Here is a 19,609-nt window from a genome sequence, read left to right on the forward strand (position 1 = left end):
CGATCAGCTGGGGACCAATCCAGATCACTTGCATTATATTCAGAGTCCGAGAAGTCAGAGTCCTATTCAACGAAATTACGTAAAACGTCCATGCAGTATTTTGCTTTGCACATCGCTTTGGTCTCTCGCCAGATGTTGGTGCCATTTTAGAGGTTGTTTGCTCTTCGCTACTCATGCATGCATAGGGAATCGAGGTTAAATTAACAAAGCTATGTAACTTTCCTTCTAGTAAAGTGAGTCAAACTAAAATGTAAAGGTGAGTTTTGATGCAGTTTACAGCTGATTACTGTCCTCCACCCCTGAATTTTGACAAAAAGTTGACATCAGCCCTGAAAGAGTTAAATTAATCTGTGAAAAATTGCACTTCAAATGTTAGTGAAACTGGAAAATTATGATAGCGAGAAGAAAGAGCAGTTCTGAAGAAGCCCTCATATTAGGCCATGTGCTGTGTGGTTCTCAAATAAGGATTCAAAGATAAAGATGAGTGATGGAGCCATCATACTTATTAAGAGTTGCTTTTATGAGAAACACTGGGGTAGAGCAAGAATATGAGAAAAAATGGTGTGCTTGTAATCTGATCATCTTGACTGCAGTGATATAAAGGGAAGGGCAGAGCAAATGCTGCTAGCATAGGCTGTACCTCTGCATTGCATATAGTAGGTCCAGAAAATGGACTAAGAGAAGTGAAGACTGTGAAGGGACATTATTTATGTGTATTTTGTTTTATAGTGATTTTTTGAATTGTCATTTTTTCATAGTTTCTGTATTATCTGTTATGTTCATAACTGTGTATTGGCCCTTTAACTGTACTTCCATTCCCTGTGTGATGTGGGTGGAGCTCCAAGAGGCGGAGCCACCCTGAGGTCACTCCTTCTGAGCACTCATCCTGGCTATTTAAGGCCAGGGCTGACTAAACTAACATCAAGAGAGTGTTGTCCTTGTGTTTGGAGATTTAGGGAGTATTGATATTTTCAGTCACTCAGTCAGTCAGTCTCCAACCCGCTATATCCTAACACAGGGTAACGGGGGTCTGCTTGAGCCAATCCCAGCTAGCACAAGGTGCAAGGCAGGAAAAACCCCAGGCAGGGACCCAGCCCGGTATTGATATTTTTGTTAGATTTTTTTTTTTGCTTGTTTTTAAGGATTTCTTTCTGTATTGTGAATTGGCATCTTTGTTTAGGGTCGCCTTCTTGACAGTTGCTTTTTGCCTATTTTCACTCTTTTGAGCATTTTGCTTATATTTTTCTATTTTTTTTTCTAACTGGGGGCTTCGCTTGCCAACCCACCAGCCTGAGCTACGTGCCAGCCGCTCGCATATGTGGATTTCACTTTCACCAAACAACAAATCTTTTCATTCTAGCGGATACACCTCTTCATTGGGAAGAAACACTACTTTTCCCTGATGGCAACACGAATTAGACGATCTACAAGTCTCCGACTTAAACTTTAAAGCCGAATAATATCTACATACTTCTGTCATATCACCTATGTCCATATATTCGATTTCTTTTCGCTGTTATGTTATTTCACCGAGTAATAATTTCCGTTTGTTTGCACTAATGCAATCTTTACTAGCAGTTTTTGGAGACTTTCAAATTTTATTACTTTCATAATCTCTAACCTGCTCTGTATGTGTATCGCTCCAATGTTTTTGAACCTCTTTACGACGTTCTACTTTGTCTTCTACTCTTTGTCTTTTATTTCCGACCCCACTTGGAGCTGAGAGCACAGGAACTGGGTCTGCCAATAGCATTCACACGAATGAGAAGTGAGTGGACTGTAGGCGTGGTTGTAAATATTTGAGAGGAGGGCGGGACTTGTCAAAATCTCTTGGCAAGAAGTCTCATCTCGTGAGATCTGAAATTATCTCTCGCGGGAATTGAAATTATCTCAGAGAAAGTCTCGTCTCAGGATTTCCTTTTATAATAGAGAGATATACTTTAAAGAACCATCAACAACAAACCAAATCAAATTAATAATATACTGAACAATTATTATAAAAGTAAAGTTGAATAAATCAGACTCATATCATATCATAAAAGTAGTAATAATAGTTCTTTACATTTATATAGCACTTTCCTCACTACTTACTACTACAGTGAGTGTGGAGCCACTTCAGCCAGCACCATTGTGTAGCACCCACCTGGATGATGTAATGGCAGCCATTTTTGCGCCAGTACACTCACCAGACATTAGGTGTTAGGTGGTGAAGGGGTGAGAAAGATAGCAGATTAGAGACAGTGGATGATTAGAGGGCCATATTGACTAGGTCATGGTGGGCAATTTAGCCAGGACATCAGGATACACCCTGCTCTTTATGAAGGATGCCTAGGGATCTTTTATGACCACAGAGAGTCAGGACCTCTGTTTTACGTCTCATCTGAAGGACGGCGCCATTTCTACAACAGTGTCCTCATCACTGCACTGGGATCCACATTCAGACCACAGTGTTGGTGCCCCCCTGCTGGCCACACCAACACCTCTTCCAGCTTTTTCCTAGGTGGTGTTCCATCTGAGTACTGGCCAAGGCCGAACATGCTTAGCTTCAGGTGGACGACCTGTTCTGAAGTGCATGTGGTATGGCTGAAAAGCAAAAAGCAAAGTCTAACAGAAAATACTAAGCCTCTATTGTCTCTCTCCCTGGCTCTTCTTTTTCTCAATTAGGAATTTCTCCTGTTGGAGGTACATTCTTCTCAGATGTTGGTTCACAAGTGAATGGAGCCTTCAGGCGTTGTCGTTCTTTAAATTGGTCCCAGGGTGGAAGAGGCAAGACCTCTGTGCAAAACCTGGAAGTGACACCAGAAGTCAGCTCTCCCTGGCTCTACTTTTTCTCAATTTGGAATTTCTCCTGTTGAAGATACAGTACATCCTTCTCAGATGTGGGTTCACAAGTGAATGGAGCCTTCAGGCGTTGTCGTTCTTTAAATTGGTCCCAGGGTGGAAGAGTCGAGAACTCCGTGCAAAACCTAGAAGTGAATTCATCCTCCAGTCTATGGACAAAAAGAGAAAGGTATTAATGGCCGCAACCCCAAAACGGAGGTGTCACCTTTTCCCAAGCCTTGTACAGTAGATGCCTTCTATGTGCACGCATATGACAAAAGCCATTAAGATCGTTTCACATCTGTCACACTTCATCCACTCTCTATTCAATCTCCTTCCATTTTGTAAATGGCTTTGGTTTGTCAAGACCACAACTACTTGATCTGAAAGATGACCCTAACATCCTGACCTTAAGACTCTCCTTTAATAATCTGTTGAAAATGTTAGTTTGTGCTGAGCTGATTGCTTCTGGGTTTTTCGAGAATGATGGTAATGGTGGTCCTTATTCTTGTATTGATGTGTTGTTTATATGACTTTGATAATCTTGAATTCCATGTGGTGTTTCATTGTGTGGTGGGTGCGACAACGCGCTGTATGCTCTCCAATCTGACCTGACCTGACGCTGTGATGGCAACAAAGCTTTATTTTCTTACTTCATTTGTTAGAAACATTACATGATGGAGTTGTGTTAAGAGCTTCTGACCAGTATGACTAAATAACAGTTTCTAACTTGCAATTGCTTGTTTCTTTTTCTTGATAGGACCCCCAAAGTGCTGGGCTTATAATGGATTTCCGCAACACCAATGGAAGTGAGATCATGATGGAGAATGAAACATCCACTTTGTTCAGCTTAAACTTCCCATCTTGGGAAGACTTCAACAGCAGCATCGACGACATCCGTTACTTTGTGATCGGTCTTTACACCTTCATAAGTCTCCTTGGACTTTTTGGAAACGTTCTTGTACTGCTAGCACTGATAAAGAAATGGAAAGAGAAGACCGTGATTAACTTTTTGGTGGGCATGTTGGCATTTTCAGACATTCTGGTCGTCATATTTTGTTCACCTTTTACGTTAACCTGTGTTCTGCTTGATCACTGGGTGTTTGGGGACATCATGTGCCATATTGTGCCCTTCCTGCAGTGTGTGTCCGTCATGGTCTCAACGTTAGTCCTTATGTCCATAGCAATGGTTAGATACCACATGATAAGTCATCCTTTATCTCGACATCTAACGGTAAACAACGGATATCTGCTTGTGATTATTATCTGGTCTTTAGGCCTATCTATCTGCTCTCCTTTGCCCATTTTCCACAAAATTGTTGACCCAAGTGAAACATTCCATCTGGATTCTTGGAAAAATAAACAGTTGTGCATTGAGTCCTGGCCTTCAAGTTCCTACAGAATCGCATTCACCATCAGCCTGCTCTTTGTTCAGTACATTCTGCCAATCGTCTGCTTGACCATAAGCCATGCCAGCGTCTGCCGAAGAGTCTGCAGCAGCATCCCCAACCCACAGGTCCGACCTGAAGAAAATGAAATGATCAACTTGACCCTGCAGCAGCCAGAAGGCCAAAGTTGTTCCTCGCCACAGCTCTCAAACTCTGAAAGACTCATGCTGGCGATACCAAAAAAGCAAAAAAGGAGATACAGTAAAAAAACCTGCAGTGTGGTCCCGGCCATATACAATCATGATTCAGGGTGCAATGGGCAGCCAAATTATAGACAAAGGAGCCAGAACCCCTCAAATGGTGCCCTCCTGCCTGGGGTACCTGTGTGTTTTGAACTGAAAACCGAGGAAAACGCAGACTTGCAGAAGGTCCTCCACCTTTCAAAGTCTGTCACAAGGATGAAGAAGCGCTCAAAGAGTGTCTTCTACAGGCTTACCATTGTCATCTTAGCGTTTGCTATCAGCTGGATGCCACTTCACATTTTTCACCTTGTAACTGATTTCAGTGCAAATCTCATCTCCAGCCGGCACTTCAAGCTCGTGTACTGCATTTGCCATCTGCTGGGAATGCTGTCATGTTGTCTTAATCCAATTTTATATGGGTTCCTCAACAATGGGATCAAAGCTGATTTAATGTCTTTAATTAAATGTTTCCCTGCATCCTAATACATCTCAAATATGACACCAGACGGGGAAATGATGCTCTTCCTCTGGCTTTGCAGTAAAACTTATTACTGTAATCTTCACGCTCAAGATTGCACTGAGGCTTAAATCAAAATGCAGATGGTACCAAAAAAAATGTAATGAAATTCTCAGTTATCTGTTTGGATTTTCGACGGACCTATGTTTCATTTAATCAATAGTCGCTTCTTCACTGCATTCTCTCAGAGCTTCAAAAATGGGAGCCCAAGTGATACGAGATGCAGAAATGAAAGAGTCGCCGTTAATCTCGTGCATGATCATGGGGATAATGGAATTTACCAGACTCGTTATGGGTTTGCCTACTCACGTAACCTAACCTTAACACACACATGGAAAGATATGCACAGATAGACCCTATCTACTTAAGGACACCATATAGGGTCTCATTGGCTTTAACATGAAGAACACTTGGTTGTCCCTGGATATAACCTCAAACTAAAGGCTACTTTGGACCGCTAGAGTAACTGAGATGCAACAAGATTGACACATGGTTGGGATGTCCATGGATATGAACTCACCCTCATCCCCGAGAATAATCTAGACACATGGGGGCTGATAAACCTTCACTGCATCACCAGATATAATTGAGACCTTAAGGTGAACACACCTTGGTCCCTGAGAATAACCAGACTGACACCGGTCTGACACACCTTCTTAGTGTCCCTAGATCTAAACCTAGCCCTAAAGGTTGACACACCTTGGTCCCTGAGAACAACCTAGTCACAAAAACTTAGACGTAAAGGCTGACACATCCTGGTCCCTAAGAATAACCTAGACCCAAAAAGGATCACACTCCTTCTCAGTGTCCTCAAATCTAACCTTGACCTAAAGGTTGACATACCTTAGTCCCTGAGAGCAACCTAGTCACAAAAACAAAAATAACCTAAACCTAAACCTAAACCTAATAGGTAATAACCTAATACACATAACCTAAACACATGCAGGGTGACACACCTTCTCAGTGTCCCCAAATCTAACCTTGACCTAAAGGCTGACACACTTTGATTATCAAGAACAGCACAGACACATGGGAGCTGAGACACTTTTGCTGTGTTCTCCAGATATAAAAGGCTGATACACCTTGATCCCTAAGAGTGACCTAGACACTTAAAGGCTGACACACCGTCACAGTATTCCTGGATATAATCTAGAACTAAAGGCAGACACAACTTGGTCCCCGAGAATCACCTAGTCGCATAAAGGCTGGCACACCTTCTCAGTGTTCCCAGATTTAAGCTAAAAATAAAGAGTGATGTACCTTGATCCTGGAGAATAACCTGGACACATGGAGACTGATCCATTTTCATTGTGTCTCCAGATATAACCTGGACCTAAAGGCACACACACCATCACGGTGTCTCCAGATATAACCTGGACCTAAAGGATGACACACCTGGATCCCCGAGGCTAACCAAGGCCCATGGAGGCTAATACACCCCCACCGTGCCCCCAGATTAAACCTATAAGTAAACGTTGATAAAGTCTCTGAAGAATTACTTTGACGCAAAACAGCTGATACACCTTCTCAATGTCCCCAGTTTTAACCCAGACCTAAAGGATGACACACCTTGGTCCCTGAGAATAACCTCAGTCATATAAAGGCAGACACGTTTTGGTCCCTGAGAACAATCTAGACACCAAAAGGCTGGCACACCTTCTCAGTGTCCCCAGACTTAAGATAGAAATAAAGACTGATGCACCTTGATCCTGGAGAATAACCTGGACACATGGAGGCTGATACACCGTCACTGTGTCCCCAGATATACAGTAACTCAGATGTAATAAAGATTAACACACCTTGATCCCGGAGAATAACCTGGACACATGGAGGTTGATCCATTTGCATTGTGTCCCCAGATATAACCTGGACCTAAAGGCTCACACACCATCACGGTGTCTCCAGATATAAACTGGACCTAAAGGATGACACACCTAGATCCCCGAGGCTAACCAAGGCCCATGGAGGCTGATACAACCCCACCATGTCCCAAGATCTAACCTATACCTAAATACTGATAAAGTCCTCAAAGAATGATCTTGATGCAAAACAGCTGATACACCTTCTCAATGTCCCCCGTTTTAACCCAGACCTAAAGGATGACACACCTTGGTCCCTAAGAATAACTTTAGTCTTACAAAGGCTGACACACCATCACTGTGTGTCCAGACCAGACCACCCTATCCTTAACCACTTTTGCCAGCTTCTTCTATGGAATTCCCAGACACACACAAGTCATTTGAGAGACAGAATCCCTACACCATGCTCTATAGGTGTGCCCCAGGTATACCCACTCCATGCCAAGTAAGAGTCCCTCAGAGGGCACCATAACCAGTTCGCTTTCAAATTTACTGTCTTGTGTCCATAGCACAATGACATTCTTACTTGCATATCTCAATAAGAGGGTGCAGAAGTTCTACCCAAATATCCCCCCTCAGTTGCTGAGCCCAACACCCCTGCACAGGAATCCCATTTAGAGCTCAGGGTCTCGCCATCTTAATCTTTTGGCCTTTATTTGGAGCGCATGACAATGTGAGTACAGATTGACTGCTTAAACACAGCATGTCAATACAGTAAATCTAAAATATATATTTTTCCTGTTGTGGTTTTGAGTTCATTGTTCAAATTAACCAGAAAATGCAGAATAAAACAAATTGTAACTTATCATTTTCAAAGTGTTTGAATTGATATATCATGGTGCCATTTGAATACTTTGTAATGCTTCTGATCTAATATAACTGTCTCTGTATGCAAACCGGACAATCCAGAAATGGGAATGTACTGTACATCTACACATAAACGGTGGTAACCTGAAGCGGTGGTCCAGTTTGTGGTCATCATTGGCAGTCACTTGTAAAGTTTTAAGTTTGATTTTGCCACCTTGCATACTGGAGGATTCCATGGACATTTCCTGCATAGTGAAGAAGAGACAGTGGCCAAGATCACCCTTCGACTCAACCCAGATGGCAAGCGACCACGTGGAAGGCCCAAATATCAAGGAGGACATGCAGCAGATTGACATCGACCTGGAAGATGCCCCAGATTGGAAGAAGTGGAAGAAGGCATTGAAAGCAGCGGACCCTACATTAGTACGTGACAAACGCTTGGAAAGAAGGAGATACTGGAGTATTCTAAACCTGGAGCTGCAGATCTCCTTCCTCTCTTTTTGTCACCATCTTTAGTGTGTGTCATCACAGAGACAACAGATCCTCAAGAGAACACTTGTTTGATGATTCACAGTTAACAATTATGCTCATGTCCTCTATTATAATCAGGAAATGTGATATTTGGGCATGGCTGGATCATTGGTGCCCTTAGGACTCAGTGAAAGCACACCAATAGAAGTCACATTCATGAGTTAAGTGAACGAGTCAATGACATTGACTGTGACTGGATTGATAATCTTCACATTGATCAGCCTGTTTTATTGTGGGCCATACAAACGGGACGGTGGCAATGACGTTCAAAGGAAAGAATCTGGGAGATCCAGAGAAATAAAACCATGAGAACACGTATGGATTGTGTATCACTACATATACGTCAACACTTTCAAGAGAGAAATGACACCCTCCATGATGGCTGGGTATTGGCTTCATGAACAGATGAGGTGCAGCGGCATGTAACACCCAACTGTATCTACGCATATGTGGGGTCATCTTCAGCAAGTCTTACAACAGTGGAATTCAGGGTTAGGCATTCCGATGTGATTTGGTCCTATTGTAAACTTTTTTTTGCAATATTTTTGCATGTCTTAAGTTATGTTTGGGTTCTATTTATGTTTTCTTACTAAAGAAGATCTTAAAATTTAGCGTTTATTTTTTAGTCTATAGCGTCTTTAATAAAGCTAAACATGCCTTGCATCTTTCCACAATGTCATGAGACTTTTTTTCTCATGTGGCCATGTTCTAGATAGTCATCCGAGATTGAAAATTAAAAGCAGTTTAACGAGTCGATGAGTGATAAGCTTTGCTAGACTTGCGGTTATAAGAAGCAACTACAATGTCTGTTCCCGTGTTTATCAAACATCTTAAAAAAGGGAAAGCGGCCCTAACTGGCTCAAATATCTCAGAATGACTCAAATTTGGTCCAACTCTTAGGAGTAGGAGGCTGGGCCATCTTAACAGCATTATAGGCCCCTGGACAAAGCAGTGCACTGGGGTCCCTACCTGCACAACCACTCAGCAAGTCACAACATACATAGATTAGCATGGGGCCCCTATGCTCATGGGCAAACTGCCCAGTTGCCCATGCGTTAAGATGGCCCTGGTAGGAGGAAGAGCATATTCTCAATTAAGAAAACTACTCCCAACTTCAACACAATTTAGGAGAGCTCCTGAGCTGCCCTAATTTGCTAGTGTCATGATCTGGTAACATTTAAGGTGAGGCTTCTAAAAGAACTTAGGAAGCAGACCAGAACCTAAACTTAGTCTGCTTAGCAGAGGCAACCTTAACTTCAGCCAGCTCCCAAGGCAACCTGGTAGCTTCAGTTGGAACAGACCCAAAAATGAGGTGCTAGAAAAACAACTAGTAATGTACACAAAATATCACCTAATAAGACCTAACAAGAGGAGGGTAACCATAAACTTCAGCTTGGGCACAGATGGCAAAGTATCTTTATAACAAATACAAATTATTAATGAATGCTCTGTGATAATAAATTACTCCGAAGAGTACATAAAAAGCATAAGGGAAGTGTCCATAAAAGCAACCCGAAAGCAAACAATGTCCCAATGCAGTAATCCAAAGAGAGTCGTCAGAAGGAGAGTGAAATGATCAAAATCCAGCAACCATAACACACAGCAAATGCAAAACACTAGAGAGAACTCAGCAACATCAGGATTTAACACTGGAACTATGGAACGCCTGTCCATCCCAGCGCACATTCTTACGGTACCAATTTACAGTCCCCAATTCATCTGACAAGCACATCTTGAAGGATTTAGGAGGAAACCGGAGAACAACATTTACAAACACGAGAAGAACTCCACATGGACAATAACTGGGATTAGGATTCAAAAGCAGGACAATGAATGAGTGAGCATTAACCACTGTTCCACCCCAATATATATTTTAGGCAGAAAGAGTTTGAGGAAAAAATGATGACTGCAATAGTTCTTAATTAAGTTTAAAATTGCAAAAAGAATCTGATTAATAATGAGAGGGCAGTGAACAGACAAACCTACGTTAATGACTTTACAGTGACCCAGCATTACAGACCGCTGTCAAGTAAAAGCGTAGGACTGGCCTTTAGCATCTGGGTATTTTTAACTGATGTCAGAATGCATCAAATCAGCACGCTGACGGCCTGTCATGCTGCTTTGTGTCACAGGAACCAACGGCTGATGAGCACTTCAAACAAGCTGATTTTCCAACCGAGGGGTTAATATCTCCATTTATAATAACCAGCATCTGTCAAATCAGATTAGTCATTTCATTTTTATTGCTTTCTGAACACTCTGTATAGTCTGTTAATATCCTATTACCTAAAATAGGAGAATATGATGTGCTTATCAAGTGTGTCCTTGTATTGGAAAAAGAACAGTCTTGAGAAAGTTGGAGTTACGTTCTGTACTATTGAGTGCTGTTATGTTAGATAGCCTTAACATGTCGTACACCTTTAATCGTGTCTGTTATTCATGCATCCATTTACTAAATAGTTACCCAATTCACAGTAAATCAGTGCTTGTCCTGAGAGCAATGATCACCTAGAGGAGTAAAAGATAGATAGATAGATAGATAGATAGATAGATAGATAGATAGATAGATAGATAGATAGATAGATAGATAGATAGATAGATAGATAGATAGATAGATAGATAGATGCTACATAAAAGACAGACACACGCACGTGCATACGGGTGGCAGCAGAAGGGCCTGAATGAAGGTAATTCCATGCCAGACCAGGGAGTGGCGGAGTGTACTGATCCTTTCTGTCTTTCCACTGCAGAACGATTACAAAAAAATTCCACCTGGTCCTGATGACATCACTTCTAATTCTGCCCCTGATGACATCACTTCTGGTTTTGGCCCTGATGACATCACTTCCTCTACTCTCATCTTTGTGGATTTTTCTGTAGGTACTATGGTTTTTTTTGTAAATGGCCATGAACTTCAATTAATATTCAATGTGACTGTTTATTGATCATCTACCTGGCTCTGTTAAAATAAGTGATACCACTCTGGGGCAACAAGGGTACCTGTTTGCTCACTGGATCTCCTCTATTGCTTGCAGTTCTGAGAAGCCATTCAAGATTGATGACGCCTAATTCCACCCACTGTGCCCAAAGCAGGCTCCGCCCCTTCCGATCAGACATCATAAAAGTGGACGTCACCTCAAAGATGGTGTCTAATTCTGACCAGACCTTCACCACGGACGGAGCTCTGGTGAATTATGATGTGCCATTTTTTGGAATGACACAACCACAGCAATCCACAGGAAGGAAAAATCAAAAAGATAGATAGATAGATAGATAGATAGATAGATAGATAGATAGATAGATAGATAGATAGATAGATAGATAGATAGATAGATAGATAGATAGATGCTACATAAAAGACAGACACACGCACGTGCATACGGGTGGCAGCAGAAGGGCCTGAATGAAGGTAATTCCATGCCAGACCAGGGAGTGGCGGAGTGTACTGATCCTTTCTGTCTTTCCACTGCAGAACGATTACAAAAAAATTCCACCTGGTCCTGATGACATCACTTCTAATTCTGCCACTGATGACATCACTTCTGGTTTTGGCCCTGATGACATCACTTCCTCTACTCTCCTTTAAAAACTCCATCTTAGCATCACCAAGGCAGTTCTGTTTTGGACTAGAAACTGTACACAACTGTACACAATGCAACCATTTTGCAGCAAGGAATAATTATAAGGGTGGCTGTCCCAAATCTTTTGTGGCTCTTTGTCTCGTCTTTGACACTATCTATCTATCTATCTATCTATCTATCTATCTATCTATCTATCTATCTATCTATCTATCTATCTATCTATCTATCTATCTATCTATCTATCTATCTATCTATCTATAAACAAATTTCCCTTAGGATAATAAACGTTTACCTAACCTAACCTCACCGGTGGAGCAGGCAGACCCCACACTGGCAGGGCCAGGCAGAGATCTGAAACAGCAGTGCTAATTACTGTGTCACTTTGCTGCCACTTTAAGTGTAATATCCATCCATCCATCCATCCATCCATCCATCCATCCATCCATCCATCCATCCATCCATCCATCCATCAGTCTGATTTCCAAACCGGTAACTGCCTTTGTATGGAGCTGCGGTTGCTTTCTTTACTGCACCAGCAGAAAATCTGTACATTTACTAGCATGTCCGTGGCCAGAGTCAAAAATAAATATGCCATTGCATGCATTTATGGTAGGAGGGTGAACCTCTGATAGCACTCTCCTTAAAGTTGAGGTACATAAAATATTTTCTTCTGCACAGCTCTTCCCATGTGTCCACTGCTTTAATCAAAGATGAAAAGTGTAAATGTGCATTCTCTGTACTTTAAAAGGGTACAACTTCCTAGCTTGGAATAGCTTTATTTGAAAACTCTTTTTAAGGTGCACTGGTTGCTTTTGTTAGTTGCTAACTAAGAGATATCGAGTGAACTGCTTTGATGGCAGAACATTCTTAGCTCTATGCTGCCCCCTGCCTCTCAAATGATGAAATGCTGGCTGTTTTCAACTGTATCTTAACCATTACAAAACCTATCACTGAGGAATGTTTCAACAAGTTGTAAAGAATGAATTATTTGCACAAAATATTTGTATTTACACTCAGGGATTCCCAATGTGTGATCCTGATTCTTTCAAGTCAGACATTTCCATAATCTTTAACAAGCCTTATAATAGAGGAGGACTACTATCTCCTGTTAGTAACTGAGGAATGATGTATGAATTCAAGAAAGTAGGTGAAGTCTCATTAAAAATTGTTCAATAACAGAGATCAATAATATGTAAACAGCAAATATTAATTTTAAAAGTGTTTCTGTGTTTTATGGATGTCACATTTTAGCGTAATGTCCTTGATGCTTGCCTACAGATTAGTCAGTGGGTCTGCACCTATATAGTGCCCTCCATAATGTTTAAGACAAAGGCACATTGTTTTTCTTGATTTACCCCTCTGCTCCCCAGTTTAAACAATACAGTCATCGTGATTAAAGTGCACATTGCAGACTTTCATTTAAGGGGTTTTGCACACAACACTTGTTCTAAATGGTCCTCCCATTTCAGGGCACCATAATGTTTGACGTCACAGGTGTTTGTGATTCCTCAGGTGGGTTTCACTGCTTCATAAGATACCTCGACTCACTTCTACCCTTTGGAGTCTGTAGTTGCCAATGTTCAACAGGACAAGAGCTGTGCCAGTGAAAGTCAAAGAAGCCATTAGGAGGCTGAAGAACAAGAATAAAATCATTAGAGAGACATCAGTAACACCTTAAGGTGACCAAAATCAACTGTCTGGAATATCATGAAGAAGAAAGAACACACTGGTGAGCTCAGAAATCACAAAGGGACTGCTAGGCCAAGGAAGACCTCCACTGCTGATGAGAGAAGAATCCTCACTATGGTCAAGAAAAAGCCCCAAATGCCAGAGGCGTAGCTAGGGTTTTCAGCGCCCGGGGACAACTGAAGATTTTGTGCCCCCTCCTGTTTGCCAAAATGCAATGGGGAAGGGAAATTTGGCGCACCCTGGATGCTGCACCCGGGGACAGATATCCCCCCTTGCTCCCCCCAGCTACGCCACTGCCAAACGCCTGTGCGACAGATCAGAAACAGACTTCAGCAGAAGATTTCATGAACGAAAACATGGAGGACACACTGCAAGATGCCGACCACTAGTTAGCCACAAAAACACGACGGCCAGGTTACAGTTTGTGAAAAAGGACTTCAAAGAGCCTGTGGAATTCTGGGAAAAGGTCTTGTGGACAGAAAAGACAAAGATGGACCTCATCAGAGTGATAACAAGAGCAAAGTGTTGAGATGAAAAGGAACTGCCAAAGCAGACCACCTCATCTGTTAAACATGGTGGTGCTGGTGGTGCTATATGTCTTGGGCTTGTATGCCTGTCACAGGTCCTGCACACTTCTCTTCACTGATGATGGAACTGCTGATGGCTGTCAAACAGTGAATTCTGAGGTGTAGAGAAACATCTGATCTGCTCAAGTTCCAGTCAATGACTCCAAACTTATGGCGCTTCATCCTGCAACAAGATAACAACAGAAACACACTGCTATGCAACTCAGGTGTTTTTCAAAGCTAAAACAATTTCTTGAATGGCCAATCCAGTCACCCAATTTCAATCCAATTGAGCAGGCCTTCCAAATGCTGAAGAGAAAACTTAAGGGGACAAGCTCCCCAAAATGAGAAGGATCTGAAGATGGCTGCATGACAGGCTTGGCAGAGCATCACCAGAGAAGGCCCTCAGCACCTGGTGATGTCTGTGAATCGCAGACTTCAAGCAGTCATTGCATGTGAGGGATACGCGACAAAGGACTAAATATGACAGCGGCTTTAATAGGCCTGCCATTGCTGTGTGCCCTGAAATGGGGGGACTGTAGAGAACAAGTGTCATGTGACCGAAATGTACATAAATCCCCTTAAAGGAAAGTCTCCAATGTGCACTTTAATCACATCAGAATTGTTTGACTTGGAATTTTAAACTGTGGAGCAGAGGGGGAAATCAAGAAAACAATGCGTCTCTTTCCCAAGCATGATGGAGGACACACTATCGTTTTGCGTTAGCTTTTTAAACTTTTTAATGATGTATTTTTATATTTGGGTGTATTTATCTATATATTTATTGGGCATTTATGGAAGCTGCATATCCCTTTGGTCAACTTCTGTTGTTTTAAATGTGCTCTCTCTTGACTTGGCCTAAGGACTAAATATGACAGCGGCTTTAATAGGCCTGCCATTGCCTTGTGCCCTGAAATAGGGGTGTTGTGTGTCCAAAATATATGCCAATCCCCTTAAATGAAAGTCTGCAATGTGCACTTTAATCACGATGTCTGTATTGTTTAATTCGTAATTGTAAACTGGGGAGCAGAGAGGTAAATCAAGAAAACAATGTGTCTTTCTCCCAAACATGATGGAGGGCAGAGTACATTACATAATAACATAAGATTGTTAAAACAGTCATCCATTTTGTAAAGCTGTTTATTTAGAGCAGGGTCACGGGGTAGCTGGAGCCTATCCCAGCGAACATCAGGCACAAGGCAGGAGCAGTTCCTAGACACACTGCCAACCCATTTCAGGGTGAACACACATACACACACACACACCACACACACATGGGGCCAATTTAGCATCCATTGTCAGTTCACCTCAGCTGCATGTCTCTAGACTGTGGATAGTAACCCGAGCACCTGAAGGAACCCCTTGCAGACATGGAGAGAACATGCAAACTCCACACTGGGGATGTGAGGTAGCGGCTCTATGACCACACCACCATGCTGCCCACTCTCAAATCAGTTTAATCGAATTGAGAAGCATGGAGGATCTGCAGAAGCATTGGGTTTAAGTTATGAACCAACCTTGTTCATGGAGCCCATCCTTTAGGTTAGGTTAGGTTAGGTTTCTTTATTTAGTCATGTTTACACAGGAAAACATGAAATTTGCCTTCTCAGTTGCATCTAATAACAGGTAACAGACAGAATGAAATAAAACAGACAAATAGAAATAAGAAAGGTTAAGGTAAGGCAGTTAGATAAAACATATTTATACCAACAACAAAAAAAAAAAGGTTACAGGATATATATAAAAACCTTATCTCCGATATTTCTTATTGAAAAGTCGTATGGCACTAGGAAGAAAGGAGTTTCTGGAGCGATTTGTGTGGGTTTTCAAAGCAACTATCCTTCCTGATTTACTGAAGTTTAGTTCTACATGTAATGGATGTCTGTCATCAGTTGAGATGATTTCCAGTTTCTTTAGCATTGCCCTCTGACACACACGTGCCTATTGGGACAATTTTGAGTCACTAATTAATGTGACATGCATGTCTTTGAGGATTTGGGGGAAGATCAGGTATAGAAAACTCATCCATGCTTCCTTCCACTGCAAGGCCAGTCTTCGAACTTGAGAATTGGAAGATGGAGGCAGAAGCAGCAGCAACATGTGCTACCATGCTACCTACCAGGGACATGTGGTCAGGGGAGGCAGGTGAGGTCAACATGAAAAGTAAAAAAAAAAAATAGTCATGATAACATAAAAAATGTGTCCACAGGTCTGAGGTATAAATTTGTTTTCTGTATGATTCCAATGATTTTGATCATTTTTATAGTCAAAAACCGCTAAATTGGCACATTTCCTGTTCAAGTGGGATTGGTTCCAGCAGACCCCCGTGACCCTGTGTTAGGATATAGCGGGCTGGAAAATGACAGACTAGCTGACTAAATATATAGTATACGGGAAATTTTCAGTTGACATTCAATGCACGAATAGATACATTACAAAATACATCCAACCATCCATTATCCAACCTGCTATATCCTAACTATAGGGTCACGGGGGTCTGCTGGAGCCAATCCCAGCCAACACAGGGCGTAAGGCAGGAAATAAACCCCAGGCAGGGCGCCAGCCCACCGCAGGGCACACACACACACACACCAAGCACACACTAGGGACAATTTAGAATCGTCAATGCACCTAACCTGCATGTCTTTGGACTGTGGGAGGAAACCCACGCAGACACAAGGAGAACATACAAACTCCACACAGGGAGGACCCAGGAAGTGAACCCAGGTCTCCTAACTGCGAGGCAGCACCACTACCCACTGCGCCACCGTTCCACCCACATAGTACATTTAATGATGAAATATATTGTACAGGATATGCAATTAATGATGATAAACAATATTCATTCAGTATTCATTTTATGTTTTGAAGAAAATATCATGAAGGTGTTGTGCATTTCTCCATACGTACACATTCTGACAGCCTGTTAAAGAAATTCTGTATAGTTTGACGTAACACGTCAAGAGGAATGCCAGCGATTTCCTCTTCAATCCTCCTTTTTAGTTCAGCAATGGTTGCTGGACGTATGTGGTACACTTGGCTTTTAAGATGTCCCCACAGAAAAAAAATCTTACTGGGAATCTCGGAGGCCATGGAATTTCACTGTTGCGTGAAATGATGTGTCTTCCAAACAGTTGTCGAATAGCTGCCATCGATTGTCGTGCAGTATGCGAAGTGGCTCTGTCCTGGGGGCTTCTTTTTTAAGGCTGAACTCATTTCTTTGACATTATCATGTTGTAATTGCATGAGTAGATGGGACTCAATCATGACGTGCTAACTGGTAATGACGATGAAATTCCACTTTGCCAAACAATCACCATTCTTATAAAAGGCTTTCACAGTGAACACTCAGTGCGCACCACTCCACTGCTCCATTATAATGAATGGCTAGAGGTTCTAAATGAGGTTGCAGTGGTCTCAAACACCTACTGATGCCCCAGGGTCGGCAACACCTAGTTACAAAATTTCCCGTTTCCCTGTGCCACCCTGTACAAATCTATTGAAAGAGCACTCGAAAGGTGGACTCCATTTTTTTTTTTTTATAACAACAAGCCTGTATTCAAGGCGGGCAAATTTTATTATAATTTTTTCATGTAATATATATTGTTTAACTCCAGGTAAAATGTTGTATTGCCCTATCTGTAATTCATAATAGAAATTAATCAAATATTTTAATATAGTTTGCTGGTTTTGGAATTAAGCCCTTTAACTTACTGGTTAACAAAGAGTAGACAGAATCCGTCTGATTAACACTAGAATTACCAGAGCCAACGAAAAAACTCGTAAATCCGGCCCACCTTAAATCCCTTCGCACCTCTCCGTCAGCGTCTTTTGTCTTGTAAATGTGTCGATAAGCTCAAGCAGTAAGCAGCCTGCTATACCATCCCCCCCACCATCTCAGAACGGGCAGGAAGTTCTCCCAGTTCCTGACTTGATTGATTATCTGGGAGTGAGCTACCCAGAATTGTAAGGGGAAATAATTTGATGTGTGTTCCGTGTCTACAACAATCTGTGTAAACACATCGTTAAAACAGAAAAGTTTTTCATGTTTTAGTAATAAATAACAAAATGTAGAAATGAACTGTATAATGTGTAAAGGCTGATGGCTAAATGTCAAATAAACACTTTCACAAAAGGTGCAAGTACAATACAACATCTTCCATGGTGTTCTGGTTAGAACTGTTGACTTATAATCTGGAGGTTGTGCAAATTTACCATTTTGAGTAGTGAGCTGCTCTTATTGTTAATATTATACAATAAAAACATACATTTGATTTGTGTCTGTAACAGCTGGTGTAAATTTATAGTACTTGTAAAAATTAGCACTTTTTTCACTTTTACTCTCTCAGTCACAATCACGATACAAACCCAAGATCTGATGCGGTAACTTTTTATCTGAAACTGGGAATAACTGTAGATGCGAGTGGTGTTTTGAGACAATGGAACTGGAAATTCTCTGATCTGGAGGGATAAAAGCTAACACACAAATGCTGGTGAATCTGCCTTCTTCGTATCTCACAATCACTTTAATTCTTTTTACTCAGTTTTATTGAGTGTTCCTGCTCATGCTGAATTAGTCCATGATGGTCCATGATGTTAAAGCCGCACTGACAAAAAAACAGAGACATAGGTATATATGATATTTGGAATAACTCATTTTATGACCTGTATAGTACATTTCAGAAAACATTGTGGTACTGAGGCAACATTATTCATATGATTCATATTCATTTGCATAACATCTTGTGCTTGTAATCAGTGACCGCGTTTTTTTTTCCATTTTGCCCAGGCAGTCTTTCACATTTTGGTGCATTGCGGTTGTTTCTTTTGTACTCCAGGACATGCAGAGGAAAGAATAGTACAGAGAGATCAGTTCCGCGCTATATGCAATCATCAGATTCAAATGTTAACAGCTCCCACAAGGACCGTCCTTTCTATGTTTACAAAATGTGTACTTGTTGCAATGTACACACTTCTCTTCTCTCTGTGCTGTGGTTACTATTACACTGAAAGGGCTGTTGAGAGTGGCGGTCTTGGAACAGAAGCTTGTCGATGTTGCATCCTCTTTTGCTTTATACATCGCCTTTTCTTGTAAGAAGCGACAACGAAGTTCCTCTGCAAGGTGAGCAAAGAACACTCTTCTTTTCTCAGTGGCCCCTTCGTGTGTGCCTTGTACATTACATGGGGGTGGGGGTGGGGGGGGGGTTGGGGGGGTTGGAGAGCGTGAACGTCACTGAGAGAATAAAGCTGAAAAAAACTAACTTTTACAAATGCCATACATTTACTGCTGATCTGATGCTGTTTGTTTACACATAATATTGCATTAGTGCGACAATGTTTTCTGATTGGTACTATTCAGGTCATAAAATGATTTCTTCAAAATGTCAAATATATTTGTCTCCTTCTTTTCTTCCCGGTGCTGCATTGACATCGTGCACCAGAAGACGTGAGCTTATTCAGTGTAAGCAGGAACACGCAGGTGGCTGGTTGCTTGTTCTATAACAAGCTTGACCTGGCGGCGATCATCGCACGTGTACTGTGCAAGGCAAGCACAGGGGGCCACTGAGAAAAGAAGAGCGTTCATGGCTCGCCTTGCAGAGGAACTTCAT

General features: G+C 41.8%; 1 protein-coding gene and 1 long non-coding RNA gene across 2 annotated transcripts in view; one reads left to right on the forward strand and one right to left on the reverse strand.

Moving 5' to 3' along the window:
- The window catches only part of npy1r (neuropeptide Y receptor Y1), a 33,547-nt gene extending 28,614 nt beyond the window's left edge, over positions 1-4,933 (forward strand). Inside the window, exon 2 of the mRNA XM_028805981.2 lies at positions 3,581-4,933. Coding sequence (XP_028661814.2) covers positions 3,605-4,933 — 1,329 coding nt within the window. The 5' untranslated portion in view covers positions 3,581-3,604. The remainder of the gene's footprint in view (positions 1-3,580) is intronic.
- Positions 4,934-5,239: 306 nt separating this feature from the next.
- LOC127528797 (uncharacterized) lies at positions 5,240-7,612 on the reverse strand. Its single transcript, XR_007935408.1, has 4 exons — positions 7,060-7,612; positions 5,924-6,520; positions 5,367-5,764; positions 5,240-5,330 (listed from the first exon to the last, which is right to left on the reverse strand). It is a non-coding gene; the product is annotated as an uncharacterized LOC127528797 (long non-coding RNA).
- Positions 7,613-19,609: the final 11,997 nt, after the last annotated feature.

Source organism: Erpetoichthys calabaricus, chromosome 7 (assembly GCF_900747795.2).
Source record: "Erpetoichthys calabaricus chromosome 7, fErpCal1.3, whole genome shotgun sequence".
Lineage (NCBI taxonomy): Eukaryota > Metazoa > Chordata > Cladistia > Polypteriformes > Polypteridae > Erpetoichthys > Erpetoichthys calabaricus.